Below are 22,374 nucleotides of genomic sequence, written 5' to 3'. Positions count from 1 at the left end.
AAGCAATTTTGTTTTGACGTCACTTGCCTACTTACCAAAAATATTTTTACTTTAGCTATGTCTCTTTATTTCTAGTTAGTCTATTAATCTTTTTAGCACAATACTGGTTTATTTTAAAATTTAATTTAATTAAATTTTTAACTTTTAATTTAACTTTTGATTTAACTTTACACCATTTTAGTTTGCCTAGAACGTCAATATTATTAATTACTACTCATGACTTAAGCCTGAGGCTCAAACTTCTCATTACTACTTTGCCTCCACGTATCTTGGCATTCTCAGAACATTTTGTTTAGCCTTATGCCCGTTACTCTTAATCTCGATAACCTAGGCTTTGTCCTCAACCAAACATACTTAGATTTTTTTTTAGAATTAACAACTTTTTACATATTTATTATTGAATAAACATACAAACATTTTTCATTATTAAACCAATTTCATTTATCTTATTTTTGTTAATGCTTTTATATGTAGGGAGAACAAACATTTATGTTGTTAACTACTGAAATATATAGATAGATAGATAGAGCTGGTCCAAATCTTCAGTAGAACAGACCACTTTTTTCCAGCAGACTTTTTTCTTTAGTTCGCTAAGATAAGAACAGCCGCCATATCCAGCTGGAACGTGCCTTCAGAACAGATATTTTGAAGTCCCCCTTCGGTGGATGCTTTCGTAAGAAGGCTTTCTGATGCCACCACGTTGCTTTTGGTAACTAGAATAGAATTTAATATACCTGTATGAATCCCTTTTTTCAAACACACTGTCAAATTTACTGTTAGAAATTCTAGGAAAAAAGTCGAATATTCGAACGTGGACCACGCAGCACGTGATGTCGGCATGTTCGTTTTCTAAATGCTCGCATTTGAGTGAAATGTAATCCGTCAAGCATAGGAATGAAAAAAAAGCTGTCCTTTTTTCGGTTTTAGTTCTGTGAACTTTCGAACCCTCTCAACATCTTAACGGATGAGAAAGTTTTAACATCTGCGAATCTTGATACATCGTAGCTCATCAAACCTTAGAGCCTATCTACATCTTAAAGTTTAGTGTACGCGGGGCTTTAAGAGCATGCGCCAAGAAAGTCAAAATCAAAGAAAATTTTGGAGCCGAAAAAGAAAGCAGACAGCACAGCAGACAGGCAGAGAAGAAGTTCTGAATCAGGATCTTTCCAAGAAGAATGGCTGACAGAAAACGAAGATTAGATGTTGATGGAGCATCATCCAGCTACAAAAAGATGAAAGAGCAAATCCTTCAAACCACCCCAAAAACAAGTAGCAGGTATTATCTTTTCTTTTAATTTTTCAGGGAGAGGGGTATAAGTTTGTTAAAAAAATTGCCGTACAAACAAGGGGAACCTCTTCATACAAAATTTACGTGAAACACATATTTGGACTTCATACCCAATATTGCATGCAAGCACTTACGGTGAGATTGGGTAACTTGCATCAGTGGAGGCTAAAATGCATAGCCCTCAAATGAATGACCTGTCTTGTTATTGAATTACAAAGTTAAATCAAAACAAAAATGGTAGAGTAGAGCTGCGAGCAGAGCTGCGTAGTTCATTTGTTTTGAAATGTTGCTGCTTTGATTGGTCAGTCATTTGATCAGTGCGTCGTCACAAACAGCCATATAAACAAAACTCAACATTCTCACAAAAGTTGTCTTTTTGATTTCGCAAACATTCGTCTAAAGCGTTCACTTCCACAATAATTTATGTAATTGCAATTTCGGGCAGTCCACAGTCGGCTTCAACATATACACGTGTTTTTATTTACGTGACCGAAGTGCCTACTAAAACAATCCGGGGGTACGTGGCGAAGCAGCACAGCAGATTATTCGTAAAGTAAAGAAATATCTTTTGGCATTGACAATCAAATATAATATATTATATTTCCTTAATTCAAAAATCAAAAATCAAAATCATTCGCGAAAAATAATTAAAAAAAATAATGAATTAATATTACACACTAAGACGCCCCCGTCTTTTACTCTCGTTAAATTTCCGATCTCGGAACGTGCAAAAAGCCCGTCCGCCGAATATCCACCCAATCAGCTTAAATTCACTTTAATTATACTTTGACTTTCAAAAAATAGTATTTAAAAATTATGAATTTATAATAATTACAAAAAACAAAAAGTTTGATACTTAATTAGTGAAATATTCAATAAATTCTGCCGATTGTCAGTGGGTGTTTTTCTAGGGCTTCGTTTATCGCGCAATTTTTGCGTCACACAAACTTACTTGGCCGCTCGTAATAATTATGCATTGCCAAATTTGGTTCTCCATTGTCAAGTCAGGATCGATGATGACGTCACCTAAGAATAAAAAAGAAAGGATTTCGTCAGTTTTATGCATATATTAATTTGCAAGATATTCTATTCGCCGCGCGAGCGCTTTTTTCGTAGACTAGTCGGAATACTTTCTTTTACTCGCGGGATTGATGGTAACTTTTCATCTTCGTTATTTTTAAAATGAAACACAACCGAAAAAAAACGAAACTTCAGAAAGTTGCGTATTTCCAGTGAGTAAACGATTCTGACAATTAACAAAATTGATGATGATGATTTTTTTTCGGTCAGGCAAATGTCTCGTATTGGGGGTTCTAGTCTTGACCCCTAACCTTACGCGAGATTGAAGCGTTTGGGTAAACGAGACGAAACTCCAAAAAAGCTGGTGTTTCGAAGCGCTTCCGTGCGATCGAAATATCGCGGTTTGTGACGCACTGTTGATGGCTATGCAAGTTTCCCTCGACTGATGCAAGTTACCCGACTTCACGGTAAGTTACAGTCCACGTGCGTTTAGTTTGGGGACGCGAAACACGAACGCGAACTACCCATGTCTAAACTTTTCAATATATCTCCAGAACTAACAGATTTTTTTGAAATTCTGTAAAAAGGTCCAAGTTCCTTGAGTAGTTTTACTATGTTCTGTGAAAAAATCATAACCATCAGAGAAATACTTGTTCATCTATTTAAGATTGAAGACAAAAATTTGCGAAGAAAAATAAACCTTGAGCACAAAAAATGCTTTTTTAAACACTTTTTTCCACCAAAAAACAAATAACTTTTATAGACTTACCTTCCCCAAACATTGAGAAGCCTCTACTAATTAAAGTAAATGAGATAAGATAAGATAAAACCTTAAAATCAACCAGAATTTACAACCTTTCGTCCAAAGCAAAAGACTTGCTTTTCTCGCCGCCATCTTGTTTTAGAATGAGAATTATTTTCAGTTCCAGTTCCCACGGTCTTTAGTTCATCCAGTCAGATCGCGCGATTTCACTTTTGCTTTCTCTAGTCCAATAAGACTGCGGGATTTGAGTCATTTGACATCTCTATTGAAAAACCCGCGCAGAATAAAATAGAAATACAGGGGGTCACACTACTGGCTACAGGCAGTGTAGCTGGAACCTCAATATTCCAGGATTAGAAAAAGCTATACCTGTTATCTTTTTTCTTTAAACCATTTTAAAGAATCAACAAGCCATCAACATTGATAAATTACACACATTTCCTCAGAAACTTTTAAAATTATCTGCCATTATGACTTTCTTGAAAGCCGTTCCGAAATTAACCAATCGGGTTATGTGTCAGAATTCCTATGGGAATTCTTTTCCGAGATTTGTAAAATAGCTAAGTCGGCAAAAAAACTTTTCCTGGGGGTTTGAGGGGAAAACAGAACTGCTATCATTTGTTTTTTATTTAACCATATATTTAAATTTGCGCTCAAAAATATTTAAATAAATAAGTTAACAATATTCAACACACTATTTGTATCTCTCAGAAAATAAACACTTACAGAACGACATAGTTTATCATTTGGAATACCCCCGTATTTGGACCATTCTATCGTGGGTGCAAAATAGGGCGGAAACTAAGTAGCACCCTCAGTGGAAAATTACCGCCTCGTCTTTATTCGCCCGCGTGAGAATACGAGCTAATCATTTTTTTCTCGAGCGCTCAAGGGGAAAAGGAAAGTGATCAATATTCTTTGAAGGAAAAACGTCAGAAACAAACCCAATGACCAAAAGATGTATTTTGTTGTTGACAATCAATCCTGTGAAGATGAAAAAAAATTTTTCGGAACGTTAAAAAACTCTAATTTCGATCTTTTCTTAAGGTAAAGAGGTTGTGACATTTGGGTTAGCGAGGCAAAAATTGCTAAAAAGCTGGTAAAATCGTAATCCTCAAAAATCGAAGTTCCAGCCTCAAAAAAATTAAGGCCAATATGTTTGGTTTTTCTGAAGGACAAAAGGTATGGGAAGCTTTACTGAAGGAGGGATAAGGCTGGGACTATCTATTTAAAAGATATGGACAAAAAAAGGCACTTTTTTGGGTGATAATTGAGATTTTACTTAGAAACTTTAATTCTTTTACCCCCGTCTCGGCCCCCCCTGATATGAGCAAGGGAACCATGTTGGCCACCCCTGCTGAAAATTTCAGATCAAAACAAACAAGGAGTTGATTCCTGTAACTCGATGAAAATTGGAAAAAGCTGCAGTTTTTGACTGTTTCTGATCCTAAAGTGCTATTTATTGGTAAATGCTATGCAATTTATGTTTGGATTTCTAGAAAGCTTACCCATTCATTGTCAATATATTTTTTATTTGAAAGTAATCTCTTCATGGAATAAAAAGATATATAGTCAAATCTTGTAGGGTCATTTTTCAAAAAAATTTCTCCGAAATAAATTTTCGCATTTCGCCATTTTACCCTACGCAAACGCACGTGAGTCAGGCCACGTGCGTTTGGTTTTGGAAAGCGAAACACGAACGCGAACTACCAATGTCAAAACTTTTCAATATTATCTCCAGAACTAACAGATTTTTTGAAATTCTGTAAAATGGTCCAAGTTCCTGAGTAGTTTTACTATGTTCTGTGAAAAATTCATAACCATCAGAGAAATACTCGTTCATCTATTTAAGATTGAAGACAAAAATTTCCGAAGAAAAATAAACCTTTAGCAAAAAAAATGCTTTTTTAAACACTTTTTTCCACCGAAAAACTTTTATAGACTTATCTTCCCCAAACATTGAAGAAGCCTCTACTAATTCAAGTAAATGAGATAAGATAAGATAAAACCTTAAAATCAACCAGAATTTACAACCTTTCGTCCAAACAGTGTGGCTCGAATCCTTCAGATCCTTGGTTAGAAAAAGCTATACCTGTTTACTTTTTTCTTGCCAGTTTCAACAAGCCATCAACCAACAAAATTACAACTAACATCTGAAAATTCACACGGCCTTTCCACAGTAGACACTTCTAAATTATCTGCCATTATGAAGATGTTCCAAAATTAACCAATCGGGTTTACAATCGGAATTCCTCTGGGAGTTAGCGAGTTGGGAAATGTAAAGTTACGTAATAAGAAAATACTGTTTTTCCGGGGGTTAAACATATAAAAGAAAATTGAAACGGTTTATTTTTTTCTTCATTAATATATTTAAGTTTCCGTTATCAAAATTCTAGAAATGCTAATTTGTAGACCATATTACAAAATGTTTATATATTTCGCAAAATAAACACTTACAAAGATATTACTTACTATTTTTACCCCCGCTTTTTAAACATCGTCTTCTGTGGGCGTGATATCAGGCAAAGACAAAACTCCCTCATTGTAAGATTCTCGGGTCATCTTATTGTTTGTTTCTTTTGTCAAGTCTGTTGGTCCTATTGTTCATGCTAAATCCATACACGATGACGTCAACGTTTGGCGGCATACCTGAAAATAAAAACATAAAGATTATTATTATTTTTGCATAAATTACGCTACCTTATACGTTATTATAAAATTATACAAAACGAAAGCGAGTCTAGGCCGCCCGCCTAGAGAGCGCAAGCCCTAATATTTTTTCTCTCGCGGCCTTCAGGGAAAAACGAAAGTGATCAATATTCTTCAGAAGGAAGAACTTGCCAAAAAAACCCTAGACAAAAAGATGATTTTCGAGGTTGGGAATGGATCCTGCGAAGATGAAAAAATTCTGACTAGGGTTTTTTTTGGCAAACCCAAAAACTCTAATTTTTTTCTTCCCTCAAGCTAAAAAGGTTACGGGTTTTGGGCAATTGAGGCAAAAATCAGCAAAAAGCTGGTGTTTTCCGTAAATCTGAGAATCGCGATAAGATCCTCACTGCCAAAGCAAAAGACTTGCTTTTCTCGCCGCCATCTTGTTTTAGAATGAGAATTATTTTTGTGTCAGTTCACATGGAAATTTTTACATCCAATCAGATCGCGCGATTTCACTTTCGCTTTCTCTAGTCCAATAAGACTGCAGGATTTGAGTCATGTGACATCTCTATTGAAAAACTTGTGCGAAATACAATAGAAATACAGGGGGTCACACTACTGGCTACAGGAACTGAAAGCAAACAATTAAGTCCAATATTTTTGGTTTTTCTGAAGGACAAAAGGTATAGGAAGCTTTACTGAAGGAGGGATAAGGCTGGGACTATCTATTTAAAAGATACAGACAAAAAAGGCACTTTTTTGGGTGATAATTAAGATTTTACTTAGAAACTTTAATTCTCTTACCCACGTCCTACCCCCCTTGATATGAGCAAGGGAACCATGTTGGCCACTTCTACTGAAAATTTCAGATCAAAACAAACAAGGAATTAATTCCTGTAACTCGATGAAAATTGGAAAAAGCTGGTTTTTGACTGTTTCTGATCCTAAAGTGCTATTTTTTGGTAAAAGCTATGTAATTTAGGTTTGGATTTCTAGAAAGCTTACCCATCCATTGTCAATATATTTTTTATAAAGTAATTGCTTCATGGAATAAAAAGATATAGTCAAATCTTGTAAGGTCATTTTTTTAAATTTTGCCAAAATCGATTTTCACATTTTGCAATTTTACCCTACACAAACGCACATGAGGCTAGCTCTAAAGCTCTAAAACAGCATCTAATAACATGAAAACCAGAATATGATTCTTCAATGGGAATCAAGGGGCCATCAATAAATGAAAATCCTTTTTTTAACGGTCTCAAGCCGTTAAGACTCTGATATGTCAGATCTAACAAAATTAATAATAGCACCATGTCATCATTGACAATAAAACAAAGGATTTTCTGTCAAGAGCTTTGTAAACATTCCAACAACTTTCATCGAAATGATCTGTCACTCCCACTGCAACACTGCTAGAGTCTACCATTTTTAGTGCGGTCAGAGGAGAAGTCCAAATATGTGTTTCCCATAATTTTTGTATGAAGAGTTCAGTCTATACAGTCTTGCAATAGTGGATGTTCCTAAAAAGAACTGTCAGGGTTACTTTATTCATCAGTCAGTCTAAGCTTAAACTCTTATATCAGGATTTAGAAACTAGGCTAGTCTTACGTCTTTTATCTTTCCCTTTACATTTACATCTTTACATCTTCATTCATTTAACTGCATTTAAGAGCAAACAGATTTATAGAAAATTGTTAAAATAAAATTGTTTTTTGGGGTTGGTAAAGTTCACCTTTGCAGATTTGAGAGTTTAGAAGTACATTTTGACAGACTTGATCCTTAAAAATGGTAGATCAGGAGGTAAAGATCTTGATGAAAGTTTGTACTATCCCCATGAAACTTTTCAAAAACCAAGATTTCATTGTCTTAGAGGGCTCATTTTCTGTTCAATCTTGAGCAAAAATTGTTGTTTTGAGCAGCATTGTCAAGATTTTTAGGATTTTAGAGTTAAGACAGACTTTGATAGTACAGTCTAATTGTGTAAAAATTGTGCACAAAGGCGTACAAGCATTAGACTTTGCACAATTGAAGTTTAGGGGTCAAAAATGGATTTAAATCTCAGACCCAAAAAATTGGCACCTGTTTGTGTATTTTACAGACCAGAACAGGTTTCCAGGCTAAATTAAATTTCTTTTACTCCAAAGTATGTCATGTTACATACCGTTGGAAAGCATTTTTCATGCTCGTTTAGAAAAACATTACAACCTATATCTGAAAATGAAGCCAAAAAAAGTTATTAAGGAAAGGCTTTTTAAAAATTGCAGAAAAATGACGTAATTGCTGATGTCAGCAAAAATTCAAGGACCACCCAAAAATGTTTATTTCTATCAAATTAAATAGAGTCAAAAGTTACAGCCATTATTTGTCTCAGCTGCAAACTATTTCGAGACAGACTTTATTATAGGATGCTTTCACAAAATCAAGAATCAAGTTTCAATGGGTACTCATTTTGGGCAAAAATTTCAGCCAAAAATGTACTTTTAAGTCAATTTTTCAAAATTAAGGTGGTCAGGGGAGTTAGAAGCTGTCTTTGAGTGAAATTTCAGCCTCTTTAAATTTTCCTGGAAACCTTTCTGGAATGTGATGAGGAATCATGATTTTCAGATAAAATTTACTTTCTAACTGCCAATTACTGGCGGCAATAGAATGACCTCAGCTCTAGTAAAAAAAATTGAAAAAAAGCCTTTTTGGCCCATAAAAGCACATTTGACAACTTTTTTCACCTAGTTTCATTGTTTTTATACAAAAGATTCATCATAGCCCTTATATTATAAAAATTCAGTGACCTAGACCCCTTTGAAGTTTGCCAATGGGCCAAAGGGCCAAAATATCCCAAATTTTAGTCATTTTTCGAGTGATGTTAAGGATTTGGGATTTTACTAAGTTCATTGCACTTAAAAACATATCCCAAAATCCAAAAAAATCTAAGTTTCAAACTATTGGAACTGCCCCAGACTGCCCCAAACTGCCCCATTCTTAAAAAAACTGGCTCTTAATAATTATGGTATCGAGTCATTGTATAATAAAAGGGAAATCGTGAAATTTCTTAGCCATATTTTATCACATTATTAGAAAAATACAATTAGTAAAAGAAATATTTTTCAATAGTTTTAGTGGACAATAGATATCCAATCAGTATCTTTATAAAAACAATATTATTTATTTTCTTTCAGTTTCTCTTCCATACCTGCAAAGATAGTGTCCGGATACAAAGAAAATCTTCCACCACTAAATCCTATGAATCAAAAGCCATGGAGTGAACGTTTTAGAACCATCCTGAAAAAGCGCCTGAACTTACCAGTATGGGAGTATCGAGATGAGTTCATCAAGACATGCAGTGAAAATCAATGTGTTGTTTTGGTGGGAGAAACTGGTTCAGGCAAAACTACACAGGTAAGACTTAAATGATGTAATAATAGTTTTTTGAATTTTGTTGTTGCTGTCGTTTTCTGTCCAAGCAGTTTGATTAGTGACCTGAAGTTCAGGATGCAGTGTCAGGGAAGTTGAAAAAGAGGCTCCCTGTCTCAAATATCCACACAATTTGTCAAAATTTGAAGAATCTGAAATTCTATGCTGTGAAAAAACCAGTTTTTCATCTCAGCAGGGGGGATATCGAGTCAGTGTACTGGCCCATAGCTGGTGGGGTGGTGTATTTTTTAGGTTAAATTGAGTTAGTACACTGTACTAAAAGGGTGGTCCTCTGTCTCTGAGAAAAATACAATGAAAAAGTTAGTACACTGTACTAAAAAGGGTGGTGTTCTGAATTGATACACACTGAGAAGTTAGTACATTGTACTAATTTCAGTGGTAAAAATACACAGACCCAGAGAATGCCCATGTATATTTGCCCTAATTTGCCAGGTCCAAGCTGGAGACCTTCAAATCAAGGCTGAAGCTAAAGTCTGTCTCGAAATAATTTGCAGCTGGAGAAATAAATAGCTGTAACTTTTGATAGAATTCGAATCACGTTACGGTTTTGTGCTCGTTAAAAAGATATTCGTGAGTGGAATATTATCAAGTAAAAAAATTGAGAAAAAAAAGGAAAATGAAAATGAAAAAAAGAAGAAGAAAAAAATTAACTTCTTGTAGAAATGTGGTATAATTATCATTTTCACAGGAGTGACTCTTCAATCTTTATTCATCATCACTGTGAAAAAATTTTTCAAAAATATTCATTTAATCAAAAGATATCAAACAAAGTTTATTGCTGGTTGATCGACAAAAGGCAGGTTTTTTCGTTTTTTTTTGTCGTTTTTTAGTACTTTATAGAGTCAACCATCAATAAATTTTGTTTGATATCTTTTGATTGAATGAATATTTTTGAAAAATTTTTTAACAGTGATAATGATCTAAGATTGAAAAATCACTCCTGTGAAAATGATAATTATGCCACATTTCTACAAGAAGTTAATTTTTTTCTTCTTCATTTTTCATTTTCATTTTCCTTTTTTTTCTCAATTTTTTTACTTGATAATATTCCACTCACAAATATCTTTTTAACGAGCACAAAACCGCAACTTGATTCGAATTCTATCAAAAGTCACAGCCATTTTTTTCTCCAGCTGCAAATTATTTCGAGACAGACTTTACACTGATTTTCTCCCAATGTTTCCTGTTTACTTGATTGGATTTGTTTCAGAGTCGCAGCATGCACAAGTGGAGACCGGCCTTAAGTCCAATCTTTTTTACATTTTCTTTAAAACTTTATCTACATTATGGCAACAAAAGAATTTGAATGTGTAAACGTTCAAATCGAACCTTTCAAGTCACTTACTTTTCTATTTCAAAAAAGAAAAACTGCTACAGCTTGCCAGACAACCAGAAATCAAGTCATAAAAGGGAAATAACTCAAAGTTGGTTTTGAGTATTTTGACTTGCTAATTTCACTGTATTCGAATGACTTTGTCTGCTTCATTGTTTCAGTGTTTGTACTACAAGGATTCAGATATTTTAAATATTCAAATCTTTCCTTTTATATAATTTGGTGCTTTTCTTAGCAAAAATGCTTCAAAACCTTTGTATATGGTGGTAATTAAACTTATCTGGCCAAGGAGAAATTAAAACAGTGCACTATAAGGGATGGTTTCTAAACTTATCTGATCTAAAAAACAGCTAGTATAGTGTACTAAAAGGGTGGTATCAAAAATCCGGTCATGGAGAAAAGTCAGTACAGTGTGCTAAAAGGGTGGTGTCAAAGCTCCGGCCGTGGAAGGATGTTAGTACAGTGTACTAAAAGGGTGGTATCAAAAATCTGGTCACGGAGATGAGTCAGTACAGTGTGCTAAAAGGGTGGTGTCAAAGCTCCGGCCGTGGAAGGAAGTTAGTACAGTGTACTAAAAGGGTGGTATCAAAAATTCGGTCGTGGAGAAACGTCAGTACAGTGTACTAAAAGGGTGGTGTCAAAGCCCCGACCGTGGAAGAAAGTTAGTACAGTGTACTAAAGAGGGTGGTGGTCTATTTTTTTTTCAAAAATCAAGTTAGTACCCTATGGTCCAGTACACTGACTTGGTACCCCCCCCCCTCCTGATCTCAGATGTTTTGTTCACTCACACTAAAGGGGCACTAATAACACTGCAATAGTAGTATTGATCAATTTAATAGTTGTTATATTTCTGACTTGAAATTATTTTCCTGAATACTGAAAATTTGTACAAAAAATTTTCGGCAAAATAAAGTAAAAACTTTATTTTTACCCTTATTTTTATCCTGATTAAATTTAAAAGAAAAAAAGAAAATTGTTAAAACTTTCCAAATACGCAAAAAAGTAGTACCTAATTTACCAACTACAACCCAGGATTTTTGATTCGACAGCCATGCCAAGTGCTAAAAGGTTCTGGTGTCTTAATGTACGACTTATTATTTCTGAACGAGAGTGGAACAATCTTTGCAATCTTTTGATTAAAACCTGTTGTTTTTACTTCAGATTCCACAATGGTGCTTAGATTTAGTAATGTTGGGAAAACGTAAGCACGTCTGTTGTACGCAACCACGTCGAGTAGCTGCAATGAGTGTTGCTCAACGTGTTGCTGATGAAATGGACTGTGTGATTGGTCAGGAAGTTGGATATTCTATTCGTTTCGAAGACTGCTCCAGCTCAAGAACTGCAATGAAGTAATACTTTTGTTTTTACAGTTTAACTTTTCAATTAGGTAGCACTTTCAAACTTAACTTTTAAGTATTCAGTATTCAATTATAATTTTTCTCTTGATTGGTAGAAAGTTGATCTTCATTCTGTACTTCCAGCCCCTTCCTTTTTATAGAAAATTTTAGGGTGTAACTTTCTTCACTTTCTAGGGGGGGGGGCTGATGCTCAGAGAAAGTTGATCTTTACTATGGTTGACAGTCGAGTGAGTTGAAACAATCTAACAAGTAATAAAATACTGGTTTCCAAAACCAGTGCTTTATTTCTTGTTAGATTGTTTCAACTCACTCGTGCAACCAAGCTTCATTTTCTTTTATTAAGCTTTCTTTCCTACTAATTCTGCGATTTTAATTTTTCAGATACATGACAGACGGTATGTTGCTAAGAGAAGCAATGACAGATCCTTTGCTAGATAGATATGGTGTCATCTTACTCGATGAAGCTCACGAACGTACCCTTGCTACTGATATCTTGATGGGTCTTATTAAAGAGGTATAAGTTGTCAAGTTTTTGTGAATCAATCTTGAATCCATTCTATTCATTCTGTCATCTTGTTCTTCTGCTATCTCGTTATAGTTCAAACAATAAACAAAGAGCTTGTTATTTTAAAGGCTGATTAACTCAAATAATATTCAATTCACAAAATTTATATTGCAATACTAATCTTTTGTAGGTTGTTAAGCAACGTCCTGATTTAAAGGTTATTATTATGTCTGCCACTCTTGATGCTGGTAAATTTCAAAATTATTTTGGTGATGCACCTCTTTTGACTATCCCTGGCCGTACCCATCCTGTAGAGATCTTCTACACTCCAGAACCAGAACGTGACTACTTGGAAGCTGCTATTCGTACTGTCGTTCAAATTCACTTATGTGAAGAAGTCGAGGGCGATCTCCTCATGTTCTTGACTGGGCAAGAAGAAATAGACGAAGCATGTAAAAGAATTAAACGTGAGGTCGACAATCTAGGACCAGAAGTCGGCGACATGAAGATCATTCCACTCTACTCTACCCTTCCACCGCAATTGCAACAGCGTATTTTTGAGGCTGCGCCACCCAAGAAAGCCAATGGCGCTCTTGGTCGTAAAATTGTTGTATCAACAAATATCGCTGAAACATCTCTGACTATTGACGGTGTCGTTTTTGTCATTGATCCTGGATTCTCGAAACAAAAGGTTTGTGCACTTACTCGGGGGAATTTTTTTTTCAGAAAATAGGAAAAGGGGGGGTTTTCAAAAATCTAGGGGGGGGGGAGAAAAAATGGCCCCAAAAAGTCTAGGGGGGAGAAAAAATCTGGGGACATTATTTTTTTCTACTGTGGAAAAATATTTTTTCTACTCTCTGTAGCTAACTTTGTCTAAACTAACATCTAAAACATCAATTTTTCATTGTATATATAACAGAGATAACGTGAATAGAAGCATCAAGAGCAAAAATTGAAAACAAATTTCTAGGGGGGGATTTAAAAGGGGGGGGGGAGAGGGATTTTTTTCCATTTTCTAGGGGGGGGGGACCAACCTACTAGGACACTATGTTACTATCTGAGAGAGCAATCTGACGCCATTTTCAGATATACCGTTAGATTTTAAGTTTCACATTTAGGAACTTCGGTAGAATCAGAGGATAATGATTTTTAATCATTGTTTATTGCCACAACACAACTTGTTTTATATTTTGAAAGGATAAAAACCTTTCATAGTTGGCAGTTATCCCCGAAATAAAACCAAAATGATACATTGTTCTACCTGGAAACCTCGGAATAATTAAATCAACCTTAAGTCTCATGGAAAAAGAGTTATTCATAATTTGCTGCTTTTAGGTATACAACCCCAGGATTCGTGTTGAATCATTATTGGTATCAGCTATTTCAAAAGCTAGTGCTCAACAAAGAGCAGGTCGTGCTGGTCGTACCAGACCTGGTAAATGTTTCAGGTGGGTGACTTTTTTTTGACCATGTGTTGGAGAATATCTATATCCATGTTGCGATTCTTTTACAATGGAGTCCCAATAACTCAAACACGCACGGGGAACACAAATTTGTGGATTTATGGATTAAGATTTATAAGGCACTGTTAATTTGTTCAAGTTTAGAAAACATTCGAGTTATAGGGGTTCGAGTTAGAGTAACTCCACTGTATAAAAATATTTTACAATCAATTGTTGCAGCCATTGATTTGTTAATAGATTGCACCTTCGTCGTTTTGTGGATATTATGTTCTTGCTACTATATCATTTCATAGAATTTAGAAATTTTTTGGACCTACCTCCGGGTACCCCGGTGAAGGTCCTATAAATTAACCTGTGTCTCTGTTCGTCCGTCCGTTCGTCTGTTACCAGCTTTTCTCGAGATTGGCTCTTTAGTTTTTTCTGATCTTTGGCACAAATATGCAAAATGGCAATGGCCAAAATGTGACGGAGCCCGATTTTTGTAAAGAAAATTTTTTTTGGCATTTTCTCGAGATTTTATCATTATTTTTTTCTGATTTTTTTGCTCAAATATGCGTATTAACAATGCCCAAAACATGGCCCAGTCCGATTTTTGAGAAATTTTCTTTTCCGGCGAAAAATGCCTGTAATATGCCGGAAGTCGCTGTTTTTCTGGGTTTTCAATGGGTTTTTTCTTTACAATTGGTTGTTTTTTTATTCAAAAACATTATTAATAGCAATGCCCACCATCAAACATGTTTCAATTTTCAACAAAATTTATTTTTGAAGCCGGAACTATTTAAAAATCGCCGGAACAACCTATTTTCGCCTTGAAGACAGTATAGTATTTCTTGAATTTCTCGAGCTGTACCTTATATTTTTTTTATGAAATTTAGCACACTGATGCAAAATGACAATACCTAAAATGTGACGGAGCCCGATTTTCGAAAAACATTTTTTTCCGGCCGAAAATGCCGGAAATATGTCGTAAAAATCGGTTTTTTGACATTTTCTCGAATTTTCATCATTATTTTTTCTGATTTTTTGCAGAAAGATGCGTATTCGCAATGCTCAAAACATGGCCGAGTTCAATTTTTGAGAAACATTTTTTTCCGGTTGAAAATGCCGGAAATCGCCGTTTTTGCAGATTTTCATTGGATTTTTCCTTATACCGGGTGACCCACGAAAAAGTTCGGACCTTTCTCGGCGTCTTGAGGCCGAACAAATGTCCCAAAGTGCTCGGAATTTTGGTATTTAAAAAGTAGATATCCTAACTTAAAATTTGAGCTATCACTTCTTAAATTTGACCGACTAGTTCTCTACTTATGACCTTTTAAACTCAAAATTCACTTTTTGGAAAGTGTAAAAAACACGTAAAAAAGAGGTATTAAATTAATGCAATCAATTAGAAAATCTCTTATAAATTGACTTATTTTAACGAGTTTTATGACATTAATAATTATTAAAAACACCTTTTAAAGTAGTTTTTGTTTAAACCAAGACTAGTTTTTATCAAAATTGGCACTTTCAAGGAATTTTCTCAAAAACTGTATATCAAAAACGTCTAAAAATACCTAATTTGATACCCCTTTTTTACCTGTTTTTTATACTTTCCGAAAAGTGAATTTTGAGTTCAAAAGCTCATAACTAGGGAACTTGTGCGTCAAATTTAAAAAGTAATGGCTCGGATTTTAAGTTAGGATATCTACTTTCTAAATAATAAAACTCCAAGCACTTTGGGACATTTGTTCGGCCTCAAGACGCCGAGAAACGTCCAAACTTTTTCGTGGGTCACCCGGTATTTCTATGTTTTTCACACAAAAACATTATTGATAACAATGCTCACCATCAAGCATGATTTAAGTGTCAATAAAACTGATTTTTGCGACCAGAACTTTCTATTTATTTTTTCCACTCCCTACAACCCTTCCCTCTCCCCCCCATCAACAATCAATGATGAATTTATTGCGTTATGCATTTTCGCTAAACCCTATATTTTCTGACTGATTTTTTTCATTTTTCTCCTCGCATTGCTATGTAACTTTCATTATCAGGTAGGTCCATTAAGCATTTGTTGCATTTGTTTCTTCAGATTATACACAGAGAAAGCTTACAAATCGGAAATGCAGAGCAACACCTATCCAGAGATCTTGCGTTCCAATCTTGGTACTGTTGTTTTACAGTTAAAGAAATTGGGTATTGATGATCTTGTCCATTTTGATTTCATGGATCCCCCAGGTACGTAGTATGAATATGCTGATTTTGTGTAAAGGCTTCTACCTTCTTGTACCTACTAGACCCCCTAATTGTTATGTAATTTTGGGTTGACTATTGTGGTTTTGCCAAGGGAAAAGAAACATTTGAAATTTTTGGACCAAAATTTAATAAACTGTGTTCTGGGTATGTACTGGTATGTTCGACAACGCAGCAAGCTAAACTTCAAAGTGCTCTGGTGACAACAGCAGTCTGTGCTCGCTTACCCAAGCCGCACATTTCTGCGGATAGTCGTAATTAAAAATTAACATGTTCAATTCACGGTCTGGAAAGCAAAGACTTTATCTACTTCCCAGAACTGCTGAAGTCAATATCGTTGCTTTCTTCTATCACTATCTTTTTCAATTTACAAGTTTTTTTGCTACTACTTTATAGCACCTGAGACGTTGATGAGAGCTTTAGAATTATTGAATTACTTGGACGCATTGAATGACGATGGTGATTTGACCGAGTTAGGTTCCATGATGGCGGAATTTCCATTGGATCCACAGTTGGCCAAAATGGTCATTGCAAGTACAGATCACAACTGCTCAAATGAAGCTTTGTCCATTGTCGCTATGCTCTCGGTTCAACAAGTAATAATGATTTTCTTTTGCCTAAAAATATCTCTTTGAGTAGCGTTTGGGTTTAAAACATTGTCAAAAATATTTTATCTCCGCCTCAGCAAATTGCTCTCCATTTCGCAATATATTGGAAGACCCCATTGATTTGTAGATTGTGTAAATTTGAGAAACAAAGGTGGAGTTGACTAGTCTTAGTTGAAATTTATATTGTCTGTTCTAATTATCATCCTACTTTAAATGTCTTGAAATTCAATTCATAATTTCATTTTTCCAATACCAAAAATCCATTAACTTTGAACAGGTATTCCAGCGACCGAATGAAGCGAAGAAAGCTGCAGACGAAGCTAAAATGAAGTTCGCACACATCGATGGTGATCACTTGACTCTTCTAAATGTTTATCATGCTTTCAAACAAAGTAAGTGATGACAACGTACTTTAGAAGCTATATTCAGTGCATCGAGCATTGTTTGTAGTTAATTCAGGTTAATTGTTCAATGGTATAGAAATGGGCTTTTCCAGAAAAAAATCGTGCACCCCCTGTTGAGGAGGTCCAATGGGGTAAGGTTTGAAATGCAGTGGAATTCCATAGGGGTAGACGAAAATCCGTCAAAAATAAGCGGAATTCCAAGGGGGTAATGATTAGAAATTTGTAAAAATTCGGAATTCCAGAGGGGTATGATCCTAAAATTGGCTGGAATTCCAAGAGGGTAGGTCACAAAAGGTTGGACCTCCTCAACAGGGGATGCACGGTTTTTTTCTGGAAAAGCCCAATGTTAAATTTGTAATTCCAAACGGTTGGTGAAAATAACCTATTATTATAATCCTGGTACTCAAAGGTAGGCAATTTTTAAAACTCGTGTTTCAATATCTATAATCCTTCTAACATGTAAATGTAACAAGTAGCACTCCTCTCGAGTAAAATGCATCACTGGCCCGGAGTAATCTACACCTCAATATTCGCGCAAATTTATTATTCTTCCAGGAAGTAAAATTTTATTTCCTGTAAGTTTATTTTACTCATAAGAAGATTGTAGGCTTGGTATACATTAAAGATTTGATAAGTGTTTTACCACTTTGGAGCGCTATGCATGTTTATTTCAGTGCTATACTCATAAACAAAGCTTTTTTTCTTTGTCACTTTCGAGATTATTCAAAATGTTGCGTCTCATGAAACAAACGATCATAATATATTTCAGACCACGAAGAAACTCAATGGTGTTACGATAACTTCTTGAACAACCGATCGCTCAAATCAGCTGACAATGTTCGCCAACAATTAGCTCGTATTATGGACAGGTTCAATTTGAAACGCACCAGTACTGAGTTCAACAGTCGTGAATATTACGTCAACATTCGAAAATCATTGGTCACTGGGTTCTTCATGCAGGTGCGCTTTTCTTTTCCTTTTTCATTTTCTTGGTAGAACCTCAAGACGTTCAATCAAATTGGGCTATTCCAGAAATAGTCTGTACCCCATGTTGAGGAGATGTGACGTCCACAGTGGGTTCGACTGACAATTCCTGCATTAATAACACGCATGCGTAATTTGTCGTTCTTTTAGACCACAAGTAGTTATTTCCCGTGGGGTGGTACAGTCACTCTCGGTCGGGGTTGTGGACGGCTAAATGTGAAATTTGTCGTTCTTTTTTGTCGTTTTTTATGAAATTTGTCGTTCTTTTGTCTATTTTTAGTAATGCAGGAATTGTAAGATAGAGGCTCTCCCAGGGTGGTCTAGAAAATAAAAAATCCAGGGTGGTCAGTAAAATCGGGTTGAAAATCCAGGGTGGTCCAAAGAAATGGGAAAAATTGCCCTGAAAAATTGGGAAAAAATCCAGAGGGTCACATTTAAAAAAAGAAGATCTCAACTTAACGGGGTACAATTTCTTTCTGGAATAGCCCATTTCTTTCTACCAGTTTTAACTCCTTAGCCGAATGCTGATTATATCGCTGATCGTATCCCTGATTGTATCCCTCTCCTTAATTATAGCAGTAGCTAGAAACGTTTTCTATATTTTTTACGCCTTATTCAGCCGTTTGGCAGGCCAACTTAATTGAACTTTTGTCATTGAGAATCCTTTGTCTCAGTGCCGTGGTGTCGTGATACATGTTTTGGTATAGGGGGAGGGAAGGACAACCTATTCAAAAGATACATACCAATCTTTTTTCAGTCTTTCTTTGTCTTAATCCATTCTGTAATGTCAAATTCCCAATGAAGAATTTTATTTCACTTTTGACTTTTTATTTTCGGGTGGGGTCAAAAAACTTGTCTCGTCTTAAGTAAGTAAGATTGCGACCGCAGTCAAGGGCGACCCGAAGGCTCCCTTTTCGTATAGCTGTCTACCCGAAGGTAGGGGAGGGCGCCACTCCTTTCCCTGGATTTCTCCACTTACCCTTGATCCGTCTCTTTAGTTGCTGGGCATCAAGCAGAGAGGCACCAAGTACCATTTTGGGAATCTTTGGTATGACCCGGCTGGGGATCGAACCCACAATTTTGCGCACCGTAGCTGGATGCTCTACCCTCATGCTACGGTCGCTAACGTCTCGGCTTACTAGTATAGTATAGACCTGTAAAAATCTCATATGATGCCAGTACCACTTTGGGGTTTTATTAAGAGTTCTCTCTACCTTCAAAATAAAAGAAATTATGAAAAATAATCTATCCGCTTTTTTATATCTTTTGAATAGATAACGGTCCTTCCCTGACATTTGATGAAAAAGGGAATAGCTAGAATGTATCACACACCACCTTTGTGTGAAGGGGTCCCATCGGTCTTTCCTTCGATAGGTTCTAAGGAGGAGAAGGAGCCGGTGGTAGGAGATTCTATATGAACATTAACTAAACGTAAAAACTCCCTATTCCATCTTGTGTGTGATTGGTTGGTTGGTACAGATTGCACATTTGGAAAGGACTGGACACTACTTAACCGTCAAAGATAACCAGGTAAGTAGTTATAGAAACAAATTTCTCTTTTTGGGTGTCCTTTTTGTTTTTATTGAAATTACTTCGATTCTCTCTGAAGCAAGTTTACTTTAAAAGATATTTACAATGTGAGGCTGCCACTTCTTTCTAATAAAAATCGTTCACGGAAATTACTGAAAATTCTTCTTTTCTGCGTTTCATACTGTCATCTGTCTTTTTCACCAACTTCAAGGTCATATATAATCTTATTTCTTTTTAACACTCATTTTAACAATTTCTTGTTTCTCTCCATAATTTCACCGAATAATAACAGGTGGTACAATTGCATCCATCCACGTGTTTGGACCATAAACCTGAATGGGTTTTATACAATGAGTTCGTCTTGACCACCAAGAACTACATCAGAACATGTAGCGATGTCAAACCTGAATGGTAAGAACATATATTTTTGCCAGAAGTTGGTACCAGTGTTTGACGATATTACGAAAATCATTATAACCCAACAAAATATCTTTTCAAAAAAATAAAAGTTAAACTCTTCTTTGTTATACAGAAAACATCTATCTCATAAATTGAATATTATTCTGGCCTTCTCTGGTAGTCTAGCCTGCCAAGGCAAAAAATAACGAAAGGGTCAGATTAAGTTCACACAAACTGATATGCTCCCGTTACGACTGTTGTATGTTGTATTAGTATATAACAGCAATATTACTGTATACATGGATTATAAACGATATTATTCTAGCCTTCTGGTTGTGCAAAGGCTCCTTTTAATACTCCTCGTAGTGTCCTTCAGGGTCTCTTCCCCCCATGCCTAGAATGAAAATTTTCCATCCCCCCTCATTTTTCCCCACCCTGACTCAAAAATTTTCTGCCCCCCCCCCCCCGTCAAGCATAAATTAAAAAGCTGTAATTTGATGAACTTAACGCTTATTGTTTTCCCTGAGGTAGTTCTAATTCAAGAATAAATGGAAAGGATGGTTGTTTTTAAACCATAATATTAATAAAACTAAGCATTATGCTATATCATCTCATAAAACCAGATGTTTTTCAATTTTGAATTGATTTTGGTGAGTTTCCCCCCCCCCATGCTGTAGAATGAAATTTTCCATTCCCCCCCCCCCTCGTTTTCCCCCACCCTGGCTTCAAAAAAAATTCTTTCCCCCCTATACGTCCTTTTGACCTCAAAACCCATCCCCCCTGAATCCAGGGGGGGGAGGACACTATGCTCCTGTTTCCCTCACGATATAACAAGTCTCAATTTCTATTTGGTTTAGGTTGGTTAAGCTTGCTCCACAATATTACGATATGCGCAACTTCCCAAATTGCGAGGCGAAGAAAGTATTGGAACGTTTGATTAACAAAGCCTATCGTCGACAACAAGAACAGTGAATAACTGGGAAAGTTATAAATATCGTGAATTTTTATGAGTATTATCTACAACATGAACAGTATTTAAGGAGGTGACGATCAAGGTATTGTACGTAGAAAAGAGACAGGCCTCTGTGCCAAACAATTTTAAAGGACATGTCTAGGGTTTAGTTGTTATAAAACTTGCCCGTAAAACCGGCTTACCGTTTGAAGTATCAGCTAAAGGTTAAGCCTTGATGCCCAATTTCGAACAGGTATCTTCAAGGATAATTGTGTTACAATTGTATTGACTTGGTAACAATGGATATTGATTATTTAGATGGATAATATTATCAACACAACAGAATACATAACACAAGTTTTTTAATCTTTAAGATCGTCAATTTTCTCTTAGGACTTTTCCACTTTTATTAGCCCGCGGGGTCTACTGAAGGCCATATAGACTGGATGATGCGCTTAAGCAGGATTAAGTGGCATGGTAGAAAATGATGCTTGTCAGACAACGCTCGCACACTACGAAACAGAACCGTTACGTGCGAAAATGGTCTCAGTTTTGAGCTTTTGCTTAGGTGGACTGTTAATCAGTTCCTGAAATATGTTCACTATTATTCTTCACTTTTCATCTTCATTTTTGATTTGTTTTGATACCCCAATTAGAATTATGTTTCCAACGAGCACAAAATTGCGATATAATTCAAACTCTCTCAAAAGTTATTCTTATTTGTAATTTTACCTGATTTTACTGACAGTTAATTTGGAAAGCACTAAATTTAAAGTTAACTTCAGCTTTATACGATGACTTGGCCTATGCCAAAACCTCATCTCAACAAAGATGCATCGAATCACCATTACAAAAGTTGGTTGAACTGAATATAAGGAAGTATTATGGGTAAACTCTTGATTCTTGATATAACATAAAAATAATACAATTCCCAAATATTGTTGGATTTGGGCTAACTTTCTAGAAAATTATGAATATAAAATACCACTTTTTCTTTTGAAGAGAAAAAACAGAAGTCGTTTATTCCAAATTTTTGATGATTTTCCTCCTACGAGTTTGTATATTTTGCTTATGTTTCATTTCTAAAGGCTATGATAATGGCAATACCCAAAATGTGACAGGGCCCGACTTTCGAGAAAAACATTTTTAGGAAGATTTGGGCCAAAAAATGCTAAAAACAGGTTTTTTCAGTTTGCATTGTCTTACTAATGTTACAATTTTCCTACTTTCTTAGGCCCATTCATATGTAGCTAATTGTTACTTGTTACCTGTTAAGCATAATTCATTTAGATTTCGACGAATCATATTGATTTCTCCTTTCCTAAGGTACGTGGAAGAAAGATCTTACCATGGATTGGGTATGGCTCTTTTTTTTTTAATCTTTAAGAAAGCTAGCGAAAGATGTCGAGTTCCAACCGAAGACTCGCCTGTTCTATAATAAGCGAGTTAAAAGA

The 22,374-nt window shown here is 35.6% G+C and overlaps 2 protein-coding genes across 4 annotated transcripts in view; both read left to right on the top strand.

Annotated features, from left to right (window-relative positions):
* LOC136814452 (uncharacterized) overlaps window positions 1–22,374 on the top strand; it is a 792,139-nt gene that overhangs the window by 364,615 nt on the left and 405,150 nt on the right. The gene's annotated exons all lie outside the window — the stretch shown is intronic.
* Window positions 926–21,286, top strand: LOC136814410 (putative pre-mRNA-splicing factor ATP-dependent RNA helicase PRP1). Of its 3 annotated transcripts, XR_010847632.1 has the most exons (14): window positions 1,095–1,276; window positions 8,897–9,116; window positions 11,647–11,834; window positions 12,225–12,357; window positions 12,539–13,039; window positions 13,684–13,796; window positions 15,883–16,028; window positions 16,440–16,639; window positions 16,929–17,043; window positions 17,825–18,062; window positions 18,525–18,905; window positions 19,182–19,569; window positions 19,862–19,980; window positions 20,826–21,286. XR_010847632.1 is itself a non-coding variant. In XM_067070951.1 (13 exons), exons 1-13 carry the CDS (start codon window positions 1,176–1,178, stop codon window positions 20,938–20,940), a joined length of 2,193 nt encoding a protein of 730 aa, XP_066927052.1. In that variant the 5' UTR covers window positions 926–1,175; the 3' UTR covers window positions 20,941–21,286. The 3 variants fall into 3 exon arrangements, 1 of the variants encoding a protein (XP_066927052.1); XM_067070951.1 differs by lacking the exon at window positions 18,525–18,905 and having other exon boundaries at window positions 926–1,276; window positions 17,825–18,015; window positions 19,519–19,569; XR_010847633.1 differs by lacking the exon at window positions 18,525–18,905 and having other exon boundaries at window positions 1,089–1,276; window positions 17,825–18,015; window positions 19,414–19,569.

This window comes from Clytia hemisphaerica, unplaced genomic scaffold, assembly GCF_902728285.1.
Source record: "Clytia hemisphaerica strain Z4C2 unplaced genomic scaffold, Clytia hemisphaerica genome assembly, whole genome shotgun sequence".
Taxonomy (NCBI): Eukaryota; Metazoa; Cnidaria; class Hydrozoa; order Leptothecata; family Clytiidae; genus Clytia; species Clytia hemisphaerica.
This window is presented reverse-complemented; position numbering and strand designations above follow the sequence as displayed.

What these genes read in the sequence shown, in the direction of transcription:
- LOC136814410 (XM_067070951.1), top strand. Translation starts at nt 1,176, where the DNA reads ATGGCTGACAGAAAACGAAGATTAGATGTTGATGGAGCATCATCCAGC. An exon ending in CTGGATTCTCGAAACAAAAG is followed by an intron (nt 13,040 to 13,683) that starts GTTTGTGCACTT and finishes TGCTGCTTTTAG; the next exon opens with GTATACAACCCCAGGATTCG. An exon ending in TGATTTCATGGATCCCCCAG is followed by an intron (nt 16,029 to 16,439) that starts GTACGTAGTATG and finishes ACTACTTTATAG; the next exon opens with CACCTGAGACGTTGATGAGA.